Below are 24718 nucleotides of genomic sequence, written 5' to 3' on the forward strand. Positions count from 1 at the left end.
CCCCACCTTCCCCCCACCTTCCCCCCCACACCTGCACGTGCGCCTCCGTGAGATCGATCTTGAGCGCCAGCTCCTCGCGTGTGTAGATGTCCGGGTAGTGGTGGTGGTGGTGATGGTGGTGGTGATGATGCTCCCCCCTCCCCACCTTCCCCCCACCCCACCTTCCCCCCCACCTTCCCCCCACCTTCCCCCCACCTTCCCCCCACCTTCCCCCCACACCTGCACGCGCGCCTCCGTGAGATCGATCTTGAGCGCCAGCTCCTCGCGTGTGTAGATGTCCGGGTAGTGGTGGTGGTGGTGATGGTGGTGGTGATGATGCTCCCCCCTCCCCACCTTCCCCCCACCCCACCTTCCCCCCACCTTCCCCCCACCTTCCCCCCACCTTCCCCCCACCTTCCCCCCACACCTGCACGCGCGCCTCCGTGAGATCGATCTTGAGCGCCAGCTCCTCGCGTGTGTAGATGTCCGGGTAGTGGTGGTGGTGGTGATGGTGGTGGTGATGATGCTCCCCCCTCCCCACCTTCCCCCCACCCCACCTTCCCCCCACCTTCCCCCCACCTTCCCCCCACCTTCCCCCCACCTTCCCCCCACACCTGCACGCGCGCCTCCGTGAGATCGATCTTGAGCGCCAGCTCCTCGCGTGTGTAGATGTCGGGGTAGTGGGTCTCGGAGAAGATCCGCTCCAGCTCACGCAGCTGTCCGCTCGTGAAGGTCGTGCGGATCCGCCTCTGTTTGCGTTTCTCGCTCAGCGACGAGGTGGAGATGCTGGACGAGGTGGAAGCCGCCTCCCCGAACAGCTTGTAGGGGACTGTGGGGAGGGGGGGAGGGGGAAGGGGAGGGGGGGGAGATGGGGGGGGGGAGATGGGGGGGAGATGGGGGAGATGGGGGGGAGATGGGGGGGGAGATGGGGGGGGGGATGGGGGGGAGGGGGAGGAGGGATGGGGGGGGAGATGGGGGGGGAGATGGGGGGGAGGGGGGGAGATGGGGGGGAGGGGGGAGATGGGGGGGAGGGGGGAGATGGGGGGGAGATGGGGGGGAGGGGGGGAGATGGGGGGGAGGGGGGGAGGGGGGTAGATGGGGGGGGAAGGGGGGGGAGATGGGAGGGGAGATGGGGGGGGAGGGGGCAGATGGGGGGGAGAGGGGGAGATGGGGGAGGGGGGGAGATGGGGGGGGAGATGGGGGGGAGAGGGGGGGGGGAGATGGGGGAGGGGGGGAGATGGGGGGGGAGATGGGGGGGAGAGGGGGAGATGGGGGAGGGGGGGAGATGGGGGGGAGAGGGGGAGATGGGGGGGGAGGGATGGGGGGGGAGATGGGGGGGGAGATGGGGGGTAGATGGGGGAGGGGGGAGATGGGGGGGGAGATGGGGGTGGAGGGAGATGGGGGGGGGAGATGGGGGAGGAGGGGGGGGGAGATGGGGGGGGAGATGGGGGGAGGGGGGAGATGGGGGGGGAGGTGGGGGAGGGGGGAGATGGGAGGGGAGATGGGGGGGAGATGGGGGGGAGGGGGGAGATGGGGGGGAGGGGGGGGGAGGGGGGAGATGGGAGGGGAGATGGGGGGGGAGGGGGGAGATGGGGGAGGGGAGAGGGGGGGAGATGGGGGGGAGGGATGGGGGGGGAGGGGGGGGAGATGGGGGGGAGGGAGACAGCACCACGCCAGGCCGCCTTTGTCTCTCCAGTGCTAGCGATGTCTACTACACCAGCTGCTCATTTGAGGCTAAGTCGACCTAGGGGAGGCCCAGGACCGGTTCAGATAATCGCTGTCACTGATGGTGTTGGCTCTGAGCGGGAATCGAACTCTGGTCGCCGGGTTCGTAGCGCTAACCGCTGCACCACCGCTCCCCACTGACACACACACTGACACACACACAGACACACACATTGACACAAAGACAAAGACAAAGATCCCCCGTATAGCCTTAACAGACTGTAGGGGCAAGTGCTGTTAGCGAGCACCTATGAAGGCCGGATCGGTACACGAGGGGGTGGGTGGCCAGCACCACGCCCGACCGCCTTTGTCTCCCTAGTGGCGATGTTTACACACCGCACCAGGTACTCATTTGAGGCTGAGTCGACCTAGGGGAGGCCCGGGACCGGTTCAGATAATCGTCACTGGTGTTGGCCGTGAGCGGGAATCGAACCCGGGTCGCCAAGTTCATAGCGCAGCGCGCTAACCGCTACACACACACAGACACACACACACACTGACACACACTGACACACACACAGACACACACAGACACACACTGACACACACACAGACACACACACACACAGACACACACTGACACACACACAGACATACACACACTGACACACACAGACACACACACAGACACAGACACACACTGACACACATACAGACACACATACAGACACACACACACAGACACACACAGACACAGACACACACTGACACACACACACAGACACACACACACGTGTACACACACACACATACACACACACATAACAACAACAACCGCCATTCGCCACTAAGTGGCGGTGACGTCACCACGACGCTTGTGCCAGGCTATGTGCACCCTGAGGCCACGTGAAGTGTCGAACGCCCGCTGGCAGGAGGTCACGGGGCAGACCCAGGTGCCACGGGTCGACTGACTGAGATGACTGGCTGATGCACCACCTGTGCCCCCTACTGTGCCAACCTGCTGTGCTTTAGCCACCCGGCGCTCCGCTCGCTGTTGTGAGCGTCGCTCCTCCGCCCTCCGTTGTTGTTGGAGGGCGACTGCCTCCAACTGCCCAGTAGCATCCTTCACGAGCCTCCTCCACAGAGGCCGATCTTGACACCGCTGGTACCAGTCATCGGCAAGTCCACTCAGCTCCACGTCCTCCTGTACCACATCACTCCATCTCTTCTCTAGCCCGTGCCGCGCCCGCTTAGCCCCCTCAATCCGGCCAAACAAAAGCTGTTTCGGCATGCGGTGGCTGGGCATGCGGGCTACATGACCCAGCCATCGCAGCCTTGCCTGCCGGAGGAGCTCACCGATGGGACCCTGCCCAGATCTTTCAAGGATTTGTGAGCTCCTCACACAATCCAGTCTGGTTAAACCCAGGATGGATCGTAGGCAGGCCAGCCTAAATGTTTCTAACCGGCGAAGATGTTCCATTAGGGGGGTCCACGTTTCGCAAGCGTAGAGAAGGGAGGGAATGACCGTGGCCGAGAAGACCTGAAGCTTAGTGCGGAGCGACAGACCAGGTAGCTTCCACACAGCGTTACGCAACCGATGAAAAGATATTGCCGCTCGACTGATTCGGAGTGAGACCTCTGCTGTTAAACTGGAGCCAGTCATAAGCACACTGCCCAGGTATGGGAAACTCTCCACTCTCTCCACAACTGCCCCATCACCGATTGGGAGTTGTGGGGGTGGAGTGTCCGATGGTACAAAATACCCAGGCAGGTGCTTAGTTTTGGTGGGGCTGATGGTAAGGCCCCACCTCTTAGTGGCACGCTCCAGTCTCAGCAGCAGCGTCTCCAACTCCTCCTCTGACTGAGCAGCTATTACCAAGTCATCAGCATACATAACGTGGTTGAGCAATAGGGAGCCATCCCTTGACCGCACCCGGGCATCGATTAGCCTCCCATTATATCTGTACCATATGGAGATTCCCCCGGTACAGCTATTGAAGGCTTCACGAACTACGTGGTCAAAATAGATGTTAAATAATGTGGGAGCCAGAGGACATCCCTGTCGCACCCCAAGGTGTACAGGGAATGGCTCTGACTCCCGGCCACGTAGTTTTACCCGGGCCCGCTCACCATCATGAAGGTCCTTAATGATCGTGAGCAGAGGGTCAGGTACTCCAAAAGCACGAAGAACGACCCAGAGCCCAGGCCTACTGATGGTATCATAGGCCTTGACCAGGTCAATAAAGCAGAGATGTAGGTCTTGTTGGAATTCCCTACACCTCTGCTGTAGCAGACGGACAGAAAATATGGCATCTGTGCAGGACCGCCCTTTCCTGAAACCGCATTGGGGCTCCGCAAGCCTCTCCTCAGCGTGCCTGGCAAGGCGATGCTGAATAATCCTTGCCAGGACCTTTCCCGGCACACTGAGGAGTGAGATGCCCCTGTAGTTGTTACAGTCTGTGCGGTCCCCCTTCTTAAAAAGGGGGACCACCAGGGCATCCTTCCAATCCTGCGGAACCCGTCCAGTGGTCCAGACTGTTGTTATGATGTCATATAGGGCAGTCTGTGCACAAACGCCACCCTCCCTCAGCATTTCGCTTGGGAGATCATCTCTGCCCGCTGCCTTTCCTGGTCTCAGACTCCGGATCGCCTTCAATACTTCCTCAGCAGATGGCACCTCAGCCAGCCACTCACAGGGGGTGACTTCATCCAATATTTGAGGCACCGCAGCCTCAGCAGGGTCATCCTCACTTTGTGCCACGATGTTTTCCTGGCTGAGGGATTTTCCCTCCCCCAGGACCTCACAGAAATGCTCAGCAAATCTGCGAACCTGTTCCTGGGGGTCGGAAATTGGATCACCGTTTTTTCCCCTAATGATGGTAATAGGTGTGGCGCTGCAGGTTACTTTTTTGATGGAGTTAAATAGAGATTTGTGATCACGGGCCACTGAGGCAGACTCCATCTCCTCAGCAACCCGCGACCACCACCCATCCTTGCAGCGCCTCACGGCTCTCCGAACCTCCGAGCGAAGGCTGCGGTAAGCCTCCTCATTCTCTGACGTGGGATTCTGTAGCCGATGACAGTGGGCCTGTCGCTTTTTCTCAACCATCGTGAACAACTCCTCTGTCATCCAGGGTGTCTGGGGAGGTCTGGACCGCGTACCCAAAGCAGCCATTGCAGCTGCATGAGTCACAGTCCTAAACCTCGCCCATTTACCCTCGACATCAGGAGGAGTCGGGGACGATGCCAATCCCAGCCGCAAGCGATGATGAAATTCTCGCTTGCAACTTTCATCAGATAACTGAGACCAGGCCACTTTAGGTTGGAATGGGGTCCTGGGTGTACACCCACCACCGGAGTGGAAGAATGGCAGGCGCATCTTACAGATGACTAGTCGATGGTCAGAGGGCAGATCAGCTCCACGGTAGGTCCTGGTGTCAAGGACATGGGCTCGCATTCGCTGGTCCGTCACTATGTAGTCCAGCAGATGTTCTTGCTTGGACCCGGCATGCATCCATGATGTTGTGTGGATGCGCCGATGCCGGAACAGCGTGTTGGTAATTACAAGCCCATGGGCTGCACAAAAATCTAGCAGCCTCCTACCGTTGTTATTGAGCTGATCTGGCCCATGCCCTCCAATCACTCCAGACCAGGTGCCAGTATCATGACCAACTCGGGCATTGAAGTCACCCAACATGATGACTCTATCCCGAGGGGCCACTTTAGCCAGCACCTGTGACAGGAGGTCATAGAAGGCATCTGACTCATCGGCTTTGCCTGCATCCCTCCACGGATGTTCATCTTCGGTGGGGGCATAAGTAACCACGACCACCATTCCTCGCCTCCGGTTGATGGGAAGGCGAGCCCAAAGTAGCCTGGGGCTTACAGCTTCCCACACCTCACCGCCACGCTCCCACGCCCCCTTCATTCTTTTGTTCAAAAGAAGACCCACACCCTGTTGTTTGGCAGTCTGCTGCCCCGAGTAGAGGACTGTCCACCCCTCATGGTGGCAGGAGCCAGAGCCGGTCCACCGGACCTCCTGAATGCCGCATAGATCCAGGCGGTACCGGTCCAGCTCCCGACAGAGGAGTGGCAGCCTCTCCTCTGCAGTGAGCGTTCGAACATTCCACGTGGCCAACCGTAGTGGCTTTTCGTTGTTTCTGGAGTAGCCCCGAGGGTATGTATTCAATCTCCTGGCTCCGCCAATTGGGGTTTGGCCAGGAGACGTCATAGACGCCTGGCCCCCCGGGGCCTCCGGCACAAGCTTAGTTGTTACATATTTCAGTTTAATTCGTAGTTTCGTGGTAATTAATTGAAGGTGGAGGGGTTACCAGCCCCTCGCACCCGTCCAGAGCCCCCGTTTAGCCCCTGTGGTGGACACATATGCCATGAGGGGAGGAGCCAATCAAAATAGGATCTCCCCCCACAGCGCTGTCCACGACAGAGTTGCCCGTCCGGCACCGCGAGGAGGTAGGGGGTTGTTTTGCACAGACACACACACATACACACACACAGACACACTGACACACACCAACAACAACAACAACCGCCATTCGCCACTAAGTGGCGGTGACGTCACCACGACGCTTGTGCCAGGCTATGTGCACCCTGAGGCCACGTGAAGTGTCGAACGCCCGCTGGCAGGAGGTCACGGGGCAGACCCAGGTGCCACGGGTCGACTGATTGAGATGACTGGCTGATGCACCACCTGTGCCCCCTACTGTGCCAACCTGCTGTGCTTTAGCTACCCGGCGCTCCGCTCGATGTTCTGAGCGTCGCTCCTCCGCCCTCCGTTGTTGTTGGAGGGCGACTGCCTCCAACTGCCCAGTAGCAGCGTCCTTCACGAGCCTCCTCCACAGAGGCCGATCTTGACACCGCTGGTACCAGTCATCGGCAAGTCCACTCAGCTCCACGTCCTCCTGTACCACATCACTCCATCTCTTCTCTAGCCTGTGCCGCGCCCGTTTAGCCCCCTCGATCCGGCCAAACAAAAGCTGTTTCGGCATGCGGTGGCTGGGCATGCGGGCTACATGACCCAGCCATCGCAGCCTTGCCCGCCGGAGGAGCTCACCGATGGGACCCTGCCCAGATCTTTCAAGGATTTGTGATCTCCTCACACAATCCAGTCTGGTTAAACCCAGGATGGATCGTAGGCAGGCGAGCCTAAATGTTTCCAACCGGCGAAGATGTTCCATTAGGGGGGTCCACGTTTCGCAAGCGTAGAGAAGGGAGGGAATGACCGTGGCCGAGAAGACCTGAAGCTTAGTGCGGAGCGACAGACCAGGTAGCTTCCACACAGCGTTAGGCAACCGATGAAAAGATATTGCCACTCGACTGATTCGGAGTGAGACCTCCGCTGTTAAACTGGAGCCGGTCATAAGCACACTGACACACAAAATATAAAGATCCCCCGTATAGCCTTAACAGACTGTAGGGGCAAGTGCTGTTAGCGAGCACCTATGAAGGCCGGAACGGTACACGAGGGGGTGGCTGGCCAGCACCACGCCCGACCGCCTTTGTCTCCCCAGTGGCGATGTTTTACTACACACCGCACCAGGTAACTCATTTGAGGCTGAGTCGACCTAGGGGAGGCCCGGGACCGGTTCAGATAATCGTCACTGGTGTTGGTCGTGAGCGGGAATCGAACCCGGGTCGCCAGGTTCATAGCGCAGCGTAGCGCTAACCGCTACACTATCGCTCCCTACACACTGACACACACACACTGACACACACAGACACACACACACAGACACACACACTGACACACACACACAGACACACACTGACACACACACTGACATATACACACATAATGACACACACACTGACACACACACACTGACACACACACTAACACACACTGACACACACACACTGACATACACACACTAACACACGCACTGACACACACACACTGACACACACACTGACACACACACACACTGACACACACACACTGACACACACACACTGACACACACACTGACACACACACTGACACACACACACTGACACACACTCACAATGATATACACGCGCTTATATACACGATTATAACACACTGTTATACACTTAAATTATATACGCACACATATATACACGCGATTATGTACAAAATTAATATCCACAATATGATACGCGATTATACACACAACTGTACACACACAATCATACATTCTAAAGTTCACACTTTATTATACACTTAATTGTAAACGCTAGTATAAACGCAATTATATACACAGACATATGCGTTGTTGTATACACAATTATATATACAATTACGTATACAACTATACACACAATTATATACACTTATACACACAATTATATACATAGTTATACATGCTATTATATACACATATATACACAATTATATACACAGTTATACGCATATTTATATAAACAATTATACATACCTATATACACAATTATATACGTAATCATATACACAATTATATACACGCAAATTTATTCACAATTATACATGCAATTGTAAACGGTAGTATAAACGTAATTATATACACAAGTATATACACAACTATATACACAATTACACACTATTACACACATAATTACATACATAACTATATACACTCAGTTATATACGTAATTATATACACAATTACACACAATTATATATAATTATACACGCGACTATATGCACAATTATATACACAACTGTACACAAACAATTATACACATTAAAGTATACAATTTATTATACATACTTAATTAACATACACACCAATGCACACAATTATATACCCAATTATTACACGCGCGAATTTATTCACAATTATATACACAATTATACACAAATATATACACAAGTATAGACTCAATTATATACGTAATTATACACGCACTTATATACACAATTATATACACAGTATATATACAATTATACACATACTTATATACATAGTTATACACAATCGTATATACAATTATATACACAAAATACACGCAATTTTATATGCAGATATTTACACAAATATACACGCAATTGTAAACGCTAGCATAAACGAAATTATATACGCAAATATATACGTTGTTGTATACACAATTAGACACACAATTAGACACGCAATTATACACACAATTGTATGCACAATTACATACGCAATTGTGCACACAATTATATACGCTATTATACACACAATTATACACGCAATTATATACACATTCATATACTTATATATGCGCAAATATATAGAAATGTATACACAATTATATACACAAAATACACGCAATTTTATATGCAGCTATTTACACAAATATACACAATCGTAAACGCTAGTATAAACGCAATGACATACCCAATTATATACTTAAATATATGCGCATATATATAGAAATGTATACACAATTGTATACACAAATATATACTCAAACATATACCTAATTATATACGCAATTACATACACAATTGCACGCAATTATATACACAATTATACACACAATTATACACGCAATTGTAAACACTCGTAAACACGCAATTATATACTCAATTATATACTTACTTACGCAACAATATAGCAATAATACACACACACTTCTACACGTAATTATACACACACACTCACACACACACACAATTAAGCATTTAGAGTATGCGTTGTGTGTAAGTGGGTAGTGATTTGTGATCGCGGGCCACTGAGGCAGACTCCATCTCCTCAGCAACCCGCGACCACCACCCATCCTTGCAGCGCCTCACGGCTCTCCGAACCTCCGAGCGAAGGCTGCGGTAAGCCTCCTCATTCTCCGACGTGGGATTCTGTAGCCGATGAGAGTGGGCCTGTCGCTTTTTCTCAACCATCCTGAACACCTCCTCTGTCAGCCAGGGTCTCTGGGGAGGTCTGGACCGCGTACCCAAAGCAGCCATTGCAGCTGCATGAGTCACAGTCCTAAACCTCGCCAATTTACCCTCGACATCAGGAGGAGTGGGGGACGATGCCAATCCCAGCCGCAAGCGATGATGAAATTCTCGCTTGCAACTTTCATCAGATAACTGAGACCAAGCCACTTTAGGTTGGAATGGGGTCCTGGGTGTACACCCACCACCGGAGTGGAAGAATGGCAGGCGCATCTTACAGATGACAAGTCGATGGTCAGAGGGCAGATCAGCTCCACGGTATGTCCTGGTGTCAAGGACATGGGCCCGCATCCGCTGTTCCATCACTATGTAGTCCAGCAGATGTTCTTGCTTGGACCCGGTATGCATCCATGATGTTGTGTGGATGTGCTGATGCCGGAACAGCGTGTTGGTAATTACAAACCCATGGGCTGCACAAAAATCTAGCAGCCTCCTACCGTTGTTATTGAGCTGATCTGGCCCATGCCCTCCAATCACCCCAGACCAGGTGCCAGCATCATGACCAACTCGGGCATTGAAGTCACCCAACAAGATGACTCTATACCGAGGGGCCACTTTAGCCAGCACCTGTGACAGGAGGCCATAGAAGGCATCTGACTCATCGGCTTTGCCTGCATCCCTTCACGGATGTTCGTCTTCGGTGGGGGCGTAAGTAACCACGACCACCACTCCTCGCCTCCGGTTGATGGGAAGGCGAGCCCAAAGTAGTCTGGGGCTTACAGCTTCCCACACCTCACCGCCACACTCCCACGCCCCCTTCATTCTTTTGTTCAAAAGAAGAGCCACACCCTGCTGTTTGGCAGTCTGCTGCCCTGAGTAGAGGACTGTCCACCCCTCTTGGTGGCAGGAGCCAGAACCGGTCCACCGGACCTCCTGAATGCCACAGAGATCCAGGCGGTACCGGTCCAGCTCTCGACAGAGGAGTGGCAGCCTCTCCTCCGCAGTGAGCGTTTGAACATTCCACGTGGCCATCCGTAGTGGCTTTTCGTTGTTTCTGGAGGAGCCCCGAGGGTAGACATTCAATCTCCTGGCTCCGCCAATTGGGGTTTGGCCAGGAGACGTCATAGACGCCTGTCCCCCCGGGCCCTCCGGCACAAGCGTATTAGTTACATATTTCAGTTTAACTCGTGGTTTAGTGGTAATTTATTGAAGTTGGAGGGGTTACCAGCCCCTCGCACCTGTCCAGAGCCCCCGTTTAGCCACTGTGGTGGTCACAGACGCCATGAAGAGAAGAGCCAATCGGAATTGGACCTCCCCCCACAGCATTGTCCACGACAGAGTTGCCCGTCCGGCACCGCGAGGAGGTAGGGGGTTGTTTTGCCGGACAACACATACATAAACACACACATACACACACATACACACATACACACACATACACAAACATACACACACATACATATATTGTAGTGTATAGTGTAGTGTATAGTAGTGTAGTGTATAGTGTAGTGTATAGTGTAGTGTATAGTGTATAGTCTAGTGTATAGTGTAGTGTATAGTGTAGTGTATAGTGTAGTGTGTAGTGTAGTGTGTAGTGTATAGTAGTGTAGTGTATATTAGTGTAGTGTATAGTGTCTAGTGTAGTGTATAGTGTAGTGTATAGTGTAGTGTATAGTGTAGTGTATAGTGTAGTGTGTAGTGTATAGTGTAGTGTGTAGTGTATAGTGTGTAGTGTATAGTGTAGTGTATAGTGTAGTGTATAGTGTAGTGTGTAGTGTATAGTAGTGTAGTGTATAGTGTAGTGTGTAGTGTATAGTGTAGTGTATAGTGTAGTGTATAGTGTAGTGTGTAGTGTAGTGTATAGTGTAGTGTATAGTGTAGTGTGTAGTGTATAGTGTAGTGTGTAGTGTATAGTGTAGTGTGTAGTGTAGTGTGTAGTGTAGTGCATAGTGTAGCATATAGAAGTGTAGTGTATAGTGTAGTGTATAGTGTAGGGTATAGTAGTGTAGTGTATTGTGTAGTGTATAGTGTAGTGTGTAGTGTAGTGTATAGTAGTGTAGTGTGTATTGGAGTGTATAGTGTTGTGTATAGTGTAGTATATAGTGTAGTGTATAGTGTAGTGTATAGTGTAGTGTGTAGTGTATAGTGTAGTGTGTAGTGTATAGTGTAGTGTATAGTGTAGTGTGCAGTGTAGTGTATAGTGTAGTGTATAGTGTAGTGTGTAGTGTATAGTGTAGTGTGTAGTGTAGTGTGTAGTGTAGTGTGTAGTGTAGTGCATAGTGTAGCATATAGTAGTGTAGTGTATAGTGTAGTGTATAGTGTAGGGTATAGTGTAGTGTATAGTAGTGTAGTGTATTGTATAGTGTAGTGTGTAGTGTAGTGTATAGTAGTGTAGTGTGTAGTGGAGTGTATAGTGTTGTGTATAGTGTAGTATATAGTGTAGTGTATAGTGTAGTGTGTAGTGTATAGTGTAGTGTGTAGTGTATAGTGTAGTGTGTAGTATAGTGTATAGTAGTGTAGTGTTTAGTAGTGTAGTGTATAGTGTAGTATATAATGTAGTGTATAGTAGTGTAGTGTATAGTGTAGTGTATAGTGTAGTATATAGTGTAGTGTATAGTGTAGTTTATAGTGTAGTGTATAGTGTAGTCTACTATATTGAACGCCTTTCGCACTGTATGTTACAACAACAAACTTCACAACAACAACAAACTTCACAACAACAACAACAAACTTCACAACAACAACAAACTAACACAACAACAACAACAATCAGCTCTCTAGAGATGAGTTACCAATTCTAGATGTGAAGCTTTCACGACCGCAAGGGATTCAATACTCTTTGGTCTCATTCGGCAAAGTCACGTCGGTAAAAAAAAGAAAATAAAATCACGTGAAAACGAAATTAAATCACGACGTTTCGGAGGCATCACAAGCTTCCGTCTTCAGGTGGAACAGTCGCAGCAGAAGATTTGTGTTGAGTGCACAGCTCTGAAATGATCGGGGTTTTATATCTATATAAGTTAAGTTAAGGGGTGGAAGGTTGTGGAGGGCTGCCAACAAATGCGGTAAAAAGGAAAACCATCTAAAGCTTGGCATACCACCACTGAAAATTGCTGTACAATTAACAGGCTTGATTGATAGCATCGTTCCAATGGTTGCTTCATTGGAAACCATCCTCTCGGTTGAAGTTGTGGTCCGTGTTTGTATAAATGTCTGGGTGGACCTCGTGGACAAATCCGCTGATAATAACCGGTGGAAAATTTCGATTTGAAGCTTTCGTGACTGCAAGGATCAATCTTCTTTGGTTCTTTCGGTAAAGTCGCCACCACGTAGAACGAGAATAAAATAATAAATTGATCGAATAAAATAACACAATGATATTCGCACGACGTTTCGGCCACAACACAAGCGGCCTTCATCAGGTGAAGGGGACGAGAATGTCTGGTAGGACAGCGCTGGAGTGAGAAAAAGCCACGCTCAGATCGCGACCTTTAAGCTGTGAGAGAAGAAACAAAGCGCCTTGACAAAGGAATTAGCATATAATTTAGCATTGAAATGGCTCATTGAAATAGCTAAGTTAAAGTATACACATCCGCAGAGGCACCCCTTGACAAAGGAATTAGCATAGAATTTAGCATTGAAATGGCTCATTGAAATAGCTAAGTTAAAGTATACACATCCGCAGAGGCACCCCTTGACAAAGGAATTAGCATAGAATTTAGCATTGAAATGGCTCATTGAAATAGCTAAGTTAAAGTATACACATCCGCAGAGGCACCCCTTGACAAAGGAATTAGCATAGAATTTAGCATTGAAATGGCTCATTGAAATAGCTAAGTTAAAGTATACACATCCGCAGAGGCACCCCTTGACAAAGGAATTAGCATATAATTTAGCATTGAAATGGCTCATTGAAATAGCTAAGTTAAAGTATACACATCCGCAGAGGTACCCCTTGACAAAGGAATTAGCATATAATTTAGCATTGAAATGGCTCATTGAAATAGCTAAGTTAAAGTATACACATCCGCAGAGGCACCCCTTGACAAAGGAATTAGCATAGAATGTAGCATTGAAATGGCTCATTGAAATAGCTAAGTTAAAGTATACACATCCGCAGAGGCACCCCTTGACAAAGGAATTAGCATAGAATTTAGCATTGAAATGGCTCATTGAAATAGCTAAGTTAAAGTATACACATCCGCAGAGGCACCCCTTGACAAAGGAATTAGCATAGAATTTAGCATTGAAATGGCTCATTGAAATAGCTAAGTTAAAGTATACACATCCGCAGAGGCACCCCTTGACAAAGGAATTAGCATAGAATTTAGCATTGAAATGGCTCATTGAAATAGCTAAGTTAAAGTATACACATCCGCAGAGGCACCCCTTGACAAAGGAATTAGCATAGAATTTAGCATTGAAATGGCTCATTGAAATAGCTAAGTTAAAGTATACACATCCGCAGAGGCACCCCTTGACAAAGGAATTAGCATAGAATTTAGCATTGAAATGGCTCATTGAAATAGCTAAGTTAAAGTATACACATCCGCAGAGGCACCCCTTGACAAAGGAATTAGCATAGAATTTAGCATTGAAATGGCTCATTGAAATAGCTAAGTTAAAGTATACACATCCGCAGAGGCACCCCTTGACAAAGAAATTAGCATAGAATTTAGCATTGAAATGGCTCATTGAAATAGCTAAGTTAAAGTATACACATCCGCAGAGGCACCCCTTGACAAAGGAATTAGCATAGAATTTAGCATTGAAATGGCTCATTGAAATAGCTAAGTTAAAGTATACACATCCGCAGAGGCACCCCTTGACAAAGGAATTAGCATAGAATTTAGCATTGAAATGGCTCATTGAAATAGCTAAGTTAAAGTATACACATCCGCAGAGGCACCCCTTGACAAAGGAATTAGCATAGAATTTAGCATTGAAATGGCTCATTGAAATAGCTAAGTTAAAGTATACACATCCGCAGAGGCACCCCTTGACAAAGGAATTAGCATAGAATTTAGCATTGAAATGGCTCATTGAAATAGCTAAGTTAAAGTATACACATCCGCAGAGGCACCCCTTGACAAAGAAATTAGCATAGAATTTAGCATTGAAATGGCTCATTGAAATAGCTAAGTTAAAGTATACACATCCGCAGAGGCACCCCTTGACAAAGGAATTAGCATATAATTTAGCATTGAAATGGCTCATTGAAATAGCTAAGTTAAAGTATACACATCCGCAGAGGCACCCCTTGACGAAGGAACTAGCATAGAATTTAGCATTGAAATGGCTCATTGAAATAGCTAAGTGAAAGTATACACATCCGCAGAGGCACCCCTTGACAAAGGAATTAGCATAGAATTTAGCATTGAAATAGCTGAGTGATTAGCTTGTCACTGGTCATAAGCTATTTCAATGCTAAATTATATGCTAATTCCTTGTCAAGGCGCTTTGTTTCTTCTCACACAGCTTAAAGGTCGTGATCTGAGCGTGGCTTTTTCACTCCAGCGCTGTCCTACCAGACAGTCTCGTCCCCTTCACCTGATGAAGGCCGCTTGTGTTGTGGCCGAAACGTCGTGAGAATATTATTGTGTTATTTTATTTGATCAATTTCTTATTTTATTCTCATTCTACGTGGTGGTGACTTTACCGAAAGAACCAAAGAAGAATAACCGGTTGGTTTGCAGAATGCCTTGGTATCGGAGAAAACAATATCGTGATCACCCACAGCGTTGTAACGGTGATCAGCCACGGCAGAAGAATTCGTTCTGCCGTGTTTCAAATCTGATTTGTGCTCGCGAATTCGGTCAGAGACATGTCGCTTCGTCTCCCCGATATAGCAGTCACCGCAGGTACAACTCAATTTGTAAACCCCGGGGTACTGTAAGTCAGGAACGACATCCTTCACGGATGGGATCAGATCACGGATTTTGTGTACTGTGTTGAACCGGACCTGGATCTTGTGTTTGTTTAGAATTTTGGAAATGTTTTTAGTAACGCCTGCTATGTATGGTAACGTGATGATTTTGATCGGCTTAGCAATCATTGGAAAGATTTGATAAAAAACATTTCAGGTTTTAATTGATTGTTCACGCTTACGGTGGCTTTCAGACAGCATACATTAATTTTTCGTCTCCCCCCTCCTCTTTTCAGAACATAGATGGACTCGTCCTTCTAAACAAACTGCCAAATCGCTGCGCGTGGCGCTGACGTTTTTTAAAAATAAATAAGTACACCGTTTAAAAATAAATAAATTAATGCGGACCGACACACCTGATGACGACCGTTTGTGTTATGGTCGAAACGTCGTGAGAATTTTTATTGTTTTTTATATATATATTTCATTATTTTATTGTTTCCCTTCAACGTGACTTTACCGAAAGAGCTAAGAATATAATTTGACAGGAGTATCGAGTTGTTGTTTCTGTATGGTGGGAGAAACAGCTTGGCGGACGGTACGGTCAGAGTAACCGTTCATCTTGAGGGCCAGGTGTACGTGTTTTAATTCACTGGCCAGGTGGTGTTGGTCAGAAATGCAATGAGCCTCTGTGGTGTAACGTTTTGATGAGAGAATTCTTCTGGATCGGGTGGTGGTGGTGGCAATCAGGTTTCAAGTAGGAGTCTGTGTGGGTGGGTTTCCTGCAGACAGAATGTCCCGAAGAGCCATCAGGCCTCCTCTCAAACAGAACATCCAAGAATGGCAGCTTGCCATCTTTCTCCACTCCCATGGTGAATTTGATGGAAGGGCTGTCTGGAATTGACGTGGTCTAGGAAAAGGTTCAGAGCTGGGAGGCCTTGAGGCCAAATGACGAAAGTGTCATCCACATATCTCTTCCACAGGTGGGAGGGCTGAGGGTGGATGTCTGGATGGCGTCTGATTCAAATTTCTCTGTGAAAACATTGGCTATCACTGTTGATAAGGGCGAACCCCTGGGGGGTACCCTCATTTTGCTTGTAGAAGGAGCCATTCCAGGTAAAGTAGGTGTTGTTGAGGCAGTGTTTAACCAACGCAGGTACATCGGGGTCCAGTCCATGTTGGACCAAATCTTCAATTATTTCAATGGTATCAGGTACTGGGACCTTGGTGAACACGGAGACCACATAAAAGCTGACGAGGATATCGCCAGGAGAACAGTATGCAATGGCCTTGGCCATAGAGACCAATTGGGCTGAGTTAAGTACTGCCTGGGGTGGTCTTGCCAGTGAAGAGAAGCAGAGTATCCGACAGAAAACGGGCCAGCTTGAAAGGCAGGGGAGTTGATCAGAATCAGAATCAGAAAGGGTTTTATTCGCCATGTAAGTTCACACCGACACGGAATTTACTTTGGCAGGATGGTGCATACGTTCAACATATAGGAATCTAAAATCTTAAATAAGTTTTAAACAAGTCTTACTATAATAAGGGTTAAAAGTCTAACACCAAGGGGCTGAAGTATATAAAATTGAATAAATATCGAATATAAAATAGCTTTAAGATATAATTTAAAAATAAAAAATACAAATAGGTTAACACAGTTAATATCGGCAAGGTGTCATTATGTAGATAAAATGTTAAAAACAGTGTAAGCCCTTGGCCTTGTTTAACAGGCCAGCAGCAGATGGGAAGAAACTGTTTTTATGGCGTGAGGTTTTGGTCCTGATGGACCGATCGTGGACACGATGGGAGTCCTAGTAGGGTGCCTTCCTTATGGATCTTGGGAAGACCACAGAATCTGGGAGGTCTTGCAGCAGAGGGTTTTAGGGTTGGTTCGATTCGGGAAGTCGAACTTGTGATGATCTTGTTGGTTTGTATCGTTGGGCTGTTAGTAGGGCCATTTTTATTTTTTTATTTTTGAGTAACTCCCATCATTGAGAAGGTCCTGGATTGTGTTGTTGTATGAGTTTTTTTATTTCCATAATGACAGTGGCATTGCCTTTTGTCGGCCGAGAGGATGACTACATAATTTCCCTTGTTTAAATTCGCGAGCTCAGAGCGTTCGCGTTTGCTGATGTTGCTAACGGCATTTCTTAGCATTCTTAAGAATGGTGGCTATTTCAGCTCTCGCAACGTCTGCTTGGACGTGTCCTACGCCTTTGAGGGCTACATCGACCTGCGAGATGATATCCTCTACTGCTATACATGTTTTTGGGGTGACAGCGAAATTTAGCCGTTTGGCCAGCGCCGTTTTCAGATTGTCCGAAATCGGAGGTGCTACTCTGATTGAAGACGATTTTGTCGAAGTCTCGTTTTGTGATGCGTGGTGCTGGTTTCTGCTTTGATACGTGGTTGAATTTTGCGATTGGGGTTAGCTTGGCATTCGACTGACAGTGAATCAGCAGAGGTAGCAGTCATGTTGTCAACGTGGTTCCAGTCAGAAGGTGACATTTATTGTGCAAAACATTAAACGAGATTGTAGGAGAGTTACCTGTGTAAAAGACACCTGGGAGCCAGAAATCTGTCTGATTGAGAGGGGGTCAAATAGTTATTTCCCCCATTAAAATGCAAATCAATTTAGAACATTTTTGGCGTGCGTTTTTCTGGATTTTTGTTGTTGTTGTTGTTATCCTGTCTCTCACTGTTCAAATAAACCTACCATTAAAATTATAGATCGATCATTGCTTCGTCGGTGGGAAAACGTACAAAATCAGCAGGGGATCAAATAATTGTTTCCCTCACTGTATAAACCCGATCGTCTCAGAGTTGTGTACTCAACACAAATCTTCTGCTGGGACTGTTCCACCTGAAGAAGGAAGCTTGTGTTGCCTCCGAAACGTCGTGATTTAACTGTTTTATTTTACCTACGTAACTTTACCGAATAAAATCAAAGAGTATGAGTTCTCAATGGAGACGATGATGTACAAATTGCCATCGCTTCGAGTGGCTTCTGAGACACTGGGTAGTGAGACACTGGGTAGTGAGACACTGCTAGTGAGACACTGGGTAGTGAGACACTGCTAGTGAGACACTGGTAGTGAGACACTGGGTAGTGAGACACTGCTAGTGAGACACGGGTAGTGAGACACTGGGTAGTGAGACAAGGGGTAGTGAGACACTGGGTAGTGAGACACTGGGTAGTGAGACACTGGTAGCGAGACACTGGGTAGTGAGACACTGGGTAGTGAGACACTGGGTAGTGAGACACTGCTAGTGAGACACTGGGTAGTGAGACACTGCTAGTGAGACACTGGGTAGTGAGACACTGGGTAGTGAGACACTGGGTAGTGAGACACTGGTGGTGAGACACTGGGTGGTGAGACACTGGGTAGTGAGACACTGGGTGGTGAGACACTGGGTAGTGAGACACTGGGTAGTGAGACACTGGTGGTGAGACACTGGGTGGTGAGACACTGGGTAGTGAGACACTGGGTAGTGAGACACTGCTAGTGAGACACTGCTAGTGAGACACTGGGTAGTGAGACACTGGGTAGTGCGACACTGCTAGTAAGACACTGGGTAGTGAGACACTGCTAGTGAGACACTGCTAGTAAGACACTGCTAGTGAGACACTGGGTAGTGAGACACTGGGTAGTGAGACACTGGGTAGTGAGACACTGCTAGTAAGACACTGGGTAGTGAGACACTGCTAGTGAGACACTGGGTAGTGAGACACTGGTAGTGAGACACTGCTAGTGAGACACTGGGTAGTGAGACACTGGGTAGTTAGACACTGGGTAGTGAGACACTGGTAGTGAGACACTGCTAGTAAGACACTGGGTAGTGAGACACTGGGTAGTGAGACACTGGGTAGTGAGACACTGCTAGTGAGACACTGGGTAGTGAGACACTGGGTAGTGAGACACTGCTAGTGAGACACTGGGTAGTGAGACACTGGGTAGTGAGACACTGGGTAGTGAGACACTGGGTAGTAAGACACTGGTAGTGAGACACTGGGTAGTGAGACACTGGGTAGTGAGACACTGGGTAGTGAGACAGTGCTAGTGAGACACTGGGTAGTGAGACACTGGGTAGTGAGACACTGGGTAGTGAGACACTGGGTGGTGAGACACAGGGTAGTGAGACACTGGGTAGTGAGACACTGGGTAGTGAGACACTGGGTAGTGAGACACTGCTAGTGAGACACTGGGTGGTGAGACACTGGGTAGTGAGACACTGGGTAGTGAGACACTGGGTGGTGAGACACTGGGTGGTGAGACACTGGGTAGTGAGACACTGCTAATGAGACACTGCTCGTGAGACACTAGGTAGTGAGACACTGGGTAGTGAGACACTGGGTGGTGAGACACTGGGTAGTGAGACACTGGGTAGTGAGACACTGCTAGTGAGACACGGGTAGTGAGACACTGGGTAGTGATACACTGGGTAGTGAGACACTGGGTAGTGAGACACTGGGTAGTGAGACACTGGGTAGTGAGACAGTGCTAGTGAGACACTGGGTAGTGAGACACTGGGTAGTGAGACACTGGGTAGTGAGACACTGCTAGTGAGACACTGGGTGGTGAGACACTGGGTGGTGAGACACTGGGTAGTGAGACACTGCTAGTGAGACACTGGGTGGTGAGACACTGGGTGGTGAGACATTGGGTAGTGAGACACTGGGTAGTGAGACACTGGGTAGTGAGACACTGGGTAGTGAGACACTGGGTAGTGAGACACTGCTAGTGAGACACTGGGTAGTGAGACACTGGGTAGTGAGACACTGCTAGTGAGACACTGGGTGGTGAGACACTGGGTAGTGAGACACTGGGTAGTGAGACACGGGTAGTGAGACACTGGGTAGTGAGACACTGGGTAGTGAGACACTGGTAGTGAGACACTGCTAGTGAGACACTGGGTAGTGAGACACTGGGTGGTGAGACACTGGGTAGTGAGACACTGCTAGTGAGACACTGCTAGTGAGACACTGGGTAGTGAGACACTGCTAGTGAGACACTGGGTAGTGAGACACTGGGTAGTGAGACACTGGTAGTGAGACACTGGGTAGTGAGACACTGGGTAGTGAGACACTGCTAGTGAGACACTGGGTAGTGAGACACTGGGTAGTGAGACACTGCTAGTGAGACACTGGGTAGTGAGACACTGGTAGTGAGACACTGGGTAGTGAGACACTGGGTAGTGAGACACTGCTAGTGAGACACTGGGTAGTGAGACACTTCTAGTGAGACACTGCTAGTGAGACACTGGGTAGTAAGACACTGCTAGTGAGACACTGGGTAGTGAGACACTGCTAGTGAGACACTGGGTAGTGAGACACTGGGTCGTGAGACACTGGGTAGTGAGACACTGCTAGTGAGACACTGGGTAGTGAGACACTGGGTAGTGAGACACTGCTAGTGAGACACTGGGTAGTGAGACACTGCTAGTGAGACACTGCTAGCGAGACACTGGGTAGTGAGACACTGGGTAGTGAGATACTGTGTGGTGAGACACTGGGTAGTGAGACACTGCTAGTGAGACACTGGGTAGTGAGACACTGGGTAGTGAGACACTGGGTAGTGAGACACTGGGTAATGAGACACTGCTAGTGAGACACTGGGTAGTGAGACACTGGGTAGTGATACACTGGGTAGTGAGACACTGGGTAGTGAGACACGGGTAGTGAGACATTGGGTAGTGAGACATTGGGTAGTGAGACACTGCTAGTGAGACACTGGGTAGTGAGACACTGCTAGTGAGACACTGGTGGTGAGACACTGGGTAGTGAGACACTGAGTAGTGAGACACTTCTAGTGAGACACTGCTAGTGAGACACTGGGTAGTGAGACACTGGGTAGTGAGACACTGCTAGAAAGACACTGCTAGTGAGACACTGGGTAGTGAGACACGGGTAGTGAGACACTGGGTAGTGAGACACTGGGTAGTGAGACACTGGGTGGTGAGACACTGCTAGTGAGACACTGAGTAGTGAGACACTGGGTAGTGAGACACGGGTAGTGAGACATTGGGTAGTGAGACATTGGGTAGTGAGACACTGCTAGTGAGACACTTGGTAGTGAGACACTGCAAGTGAGACACTGGGTAGTGAGACACTGGGTGGTGAGACACTGCTAGTGAGACACTGGGTAGTGAGACACTGGGTAGTGAGACACTGGGTAGTGAGACAATGCTAGTAGGCCAATCCGTTTCAAAGACAATGCCATGTCACATTACATTAACATAAAAGAGAATGCATAACATGATGATTAAAGTAGCTGTTAGCACCACCACCACAAGTAGCTGTTACCACCACTAGTACCACCACCACCAGTACCACCACCACCACCAATTACCACCATGACCACCACCACCACTCCCACCAACAACCACCACTATTAACACCACCAACACCACAACCACCAACACCACTACTACCAACTACCACCACCATCAACACCACCACTCCCACCAACTACCACCACCATCAACACCACCACTACCGCTCCCACCAACTACCACCAACACCAATTACCACCATGACCACCACCACCACCACGACTACCACTACCACCACTACCACCAACACCACCACCACGACTACCACCAACACCACTACCACCACCCCCACCACGACTAGCACCACCACCCACTACCACCACCACTACCACCACCAACTACCACCACTACCACCACCACCACTCCCACCACCCACTACCACCACCCCCACCACGACTACCACCAACACCACCACCACCACCACAACTCCCACCACCACCCACTACCACCACCACCCCCACCACGACTACCACCACCACCCACTACCACCACCACCCCCACCACCACTACCACCCCCACCACGACTACCACCACCACCACTACCACCACCACCACCACCCACCACCACCACTACCACCACCACCCCCACCACGACTAGCACCACCACCCACTACCACCACCACCAACTACCACCAACCACACCACTACCACCACCACCCCCACCACGACTAGCACCACCACCCACTACCACCACCACCAACTACCACCAACCACACCACTACCACCACCACCACGACTACCACCACCACCCACTACCACCACCACTACCACCACCACCCCACCACGACTACTACCACCACCACCACCACCCACTACCACCACCACCACCACCCACTACCACTACCACCACCACTACCACCACGACTACCACCACCACCTACCACCACCACCACCCACTGCCACTACCACCACCACTACCACCACCACCCACCACCACCACCACCCACTACCACTACCACCACCCCCACCACGACTACCACCACCACCACTACCACCACCACCCACCACTACCACCACCACTACCACTACCACCACCCCCACCCACTACCACCACCACCACTACCACCACCCCCACCCACCACCACCACTCACCCGCTGCGTACGATGCGCCGTGGTCTCTCAACGAGCCCAGCGAGCAGCTCCCAGGCCCTAGGGCCGAGCACGGAGTCCCCGGGCCGAAGGGCGCGCGCACCGGTCCGTACTGGAACCCCCCTGCCTGGCTACACGAGCCGAAGTCGGTATAGGATCCAGGCAAGGCCGAGGCTTCCATGCCCGCCATGCAGGACTCGTAGGCGGACGCGTTGAGGTAGGGGTAGTCCATGGCTGCCCGGCCTGGGCGAGGTCGCCGCGCGGTCCCTGCAGGCAGGGGGAGAAGGTCGCGTGAGTTGGAGGACTCCCGGTGGGGTCGTCGAGTCGCGGGTGTGAGGCCTATGAGGGCCCGGGGCTCTGTGGGCCTATCGGGTGTAGAATACAGGCCCATAGGCCTAGCCTATAGGACCCAGGCCTATAGGCCTATGTATTCTATAGGCCTGGCCTATAGAATACATAGGCCTATAGGCCTAGCCTATAGGCTTAGCCTATAGGACCCAGACCTATAGGCCTATAGAATATATAGGACTATAGGCCTATAGAATCCAGACCTATAGAATATATAGGCCTGGCCTATAGAATCCAGGCCTATAGGCCTAGCCTATATCATCCAGACCTATAGGCCTAGCCTATAGAATCCAGGCCTATAGAATATATAGGCCTATAGAATCCAGGCCTATAGGCCTAGCCTATAGAATCCAGGCCTATAGAATATATAGGCCTGGCCTATAGAATCCAAGCCTATAGGTCTATAGTTTCAATAGGCCTATATAATATCCAGGCCTATAAGCCTAGCCTATACGACCCAGACCTGTAGGCCTATAGAATATATAGGCCTGGCCTATAAAATACAGGCCTGTAGGCCTAGCCTATAAAATCCAGGCCTATAGGCCTAGCCTATAGAATCCAGGCCTATAGGCCTATAGAATATATAGGCCTGGCCTATAGAATCCAAGCCTATAGGCCTATAGATTCTATAGGCCTATATAATATCCAGGCCTATAAGCCTAGCCTATACGACCCAGACCTATAGGCCTATAGAATATATAGGCCTGGCCTATAAAATACAGGCCTGTAGGCCTAGCCTATAAAATCCAGGCCTATAGGCCTAGCCTATAGAATCCAGGCCTATAGAATATATAGGCCTGGCCTATAGAATTCAAGCCTATAGGCCTATAGATTCTATAGGCCTATAGGCTTGAATTATAGATTCTATATAGATTCTATAGGCCTATATAATATCCAGGCATATAAGCCTAGCCTATACGACCCAGACCTATAGGCCTATAGAATATATAGGCCTGGCCTATAAAATACAGGCCTGTAGGCCTAGCCTATAGAATCCAGGCCTATAGGCCTATATAACATATAGGCCTGGCCTATAGAATCCAGGCCTGTAGGCCTAGCCTATCGGACCCAGGCCTATAGGCCAATAGATTATATAGGCCTATAGAATATATAGGCCTATATAGGCCTATATATTCTATAGGCCTATATATTCTATATGCCTGTAAAATCTATAGGCCTTTAGAATCCAGACCTATAGGCCAATAGGATATATAGGCTTGGCCTATAGAATCCAGGCCTATAGGCCTAGCCTATACGTCCCAGAAACTAGCCCTAGTTTATATAGGCCTATAGATTCTATAGGACTGGCCTGTAGACCCTGGCCTATAGACTCGGGCTTTGTATACCAAATAACTGGCTTCTAAAGACGTGGACTATATACATTTGGTTTATATAGATCAGGGTTAAGTAGAACTGGGTTATGTAGAACTGGGGTATGTAGATCTGGGTTATGTAGAAATGGGTTATGTAGATCTGGGTTATGTAGAACTGGGTTATATAGATCTGGGTTATGTAGAACTGGGTTATGTAGAACTGGGTTAAGTAGAACTGGGTTATATTAATCTGGGTTATGTAGAACTGTGTTATGTAGATCTGGGTTATGTAGAACTGGGTTATGTAGA

At 49.3% G+C, this 24718-nt stretch overlaps 1 protein-coding gene across 1 annotated transcript in view; it reads right to left on the bottom strand.

Annotated features, from left to right (window-relative positions):
* The window catches only part of LOC116938015 (uncharacterized), a 39411-nt gene that overhangs the window by 2113 nt on the left and 12580 nt on the right, over nucleotides 1–24718 (bottom strand). Inside the window, exons 2-3 of the mRNA XM_076056584.1 lie at nucleotides 22752–23015; nucleotides 594–808 (exon numbers count right to left, since the gene is read on the bottom strand). Of these exons, the coding sequence (XP_075912699.1) occupies nucleotides 594–808; nucleotides 22752–22980 (444 nt within the window). The 5' untranslated portion in view covers nucleotides 22981–23015. The remainder of the gene's footprint in view (nucleotides 1–593; nucleotides 809–22751; nucleotides 23016–24718) is intronic.

The sequence above is a fragment of the Petromyzon marinus genome, chromosome 76 (assembly GCF_048934315.1).
Source record: "Petromyzon marinus isolate PM22_M1 ecotype Great Lakes invasive population chromosome 76, UKy_Petmar_22M1.pri1.0, whole genome shotgun sequence".
NCBI classification, from domain to species: domain Eukaryota; kingdom Metazoa; phylum Chordata; class Hyperoartia; order Petromyzontiformes; family Petromyzontidae; genus Petromyzon; species Petromyzon marinus.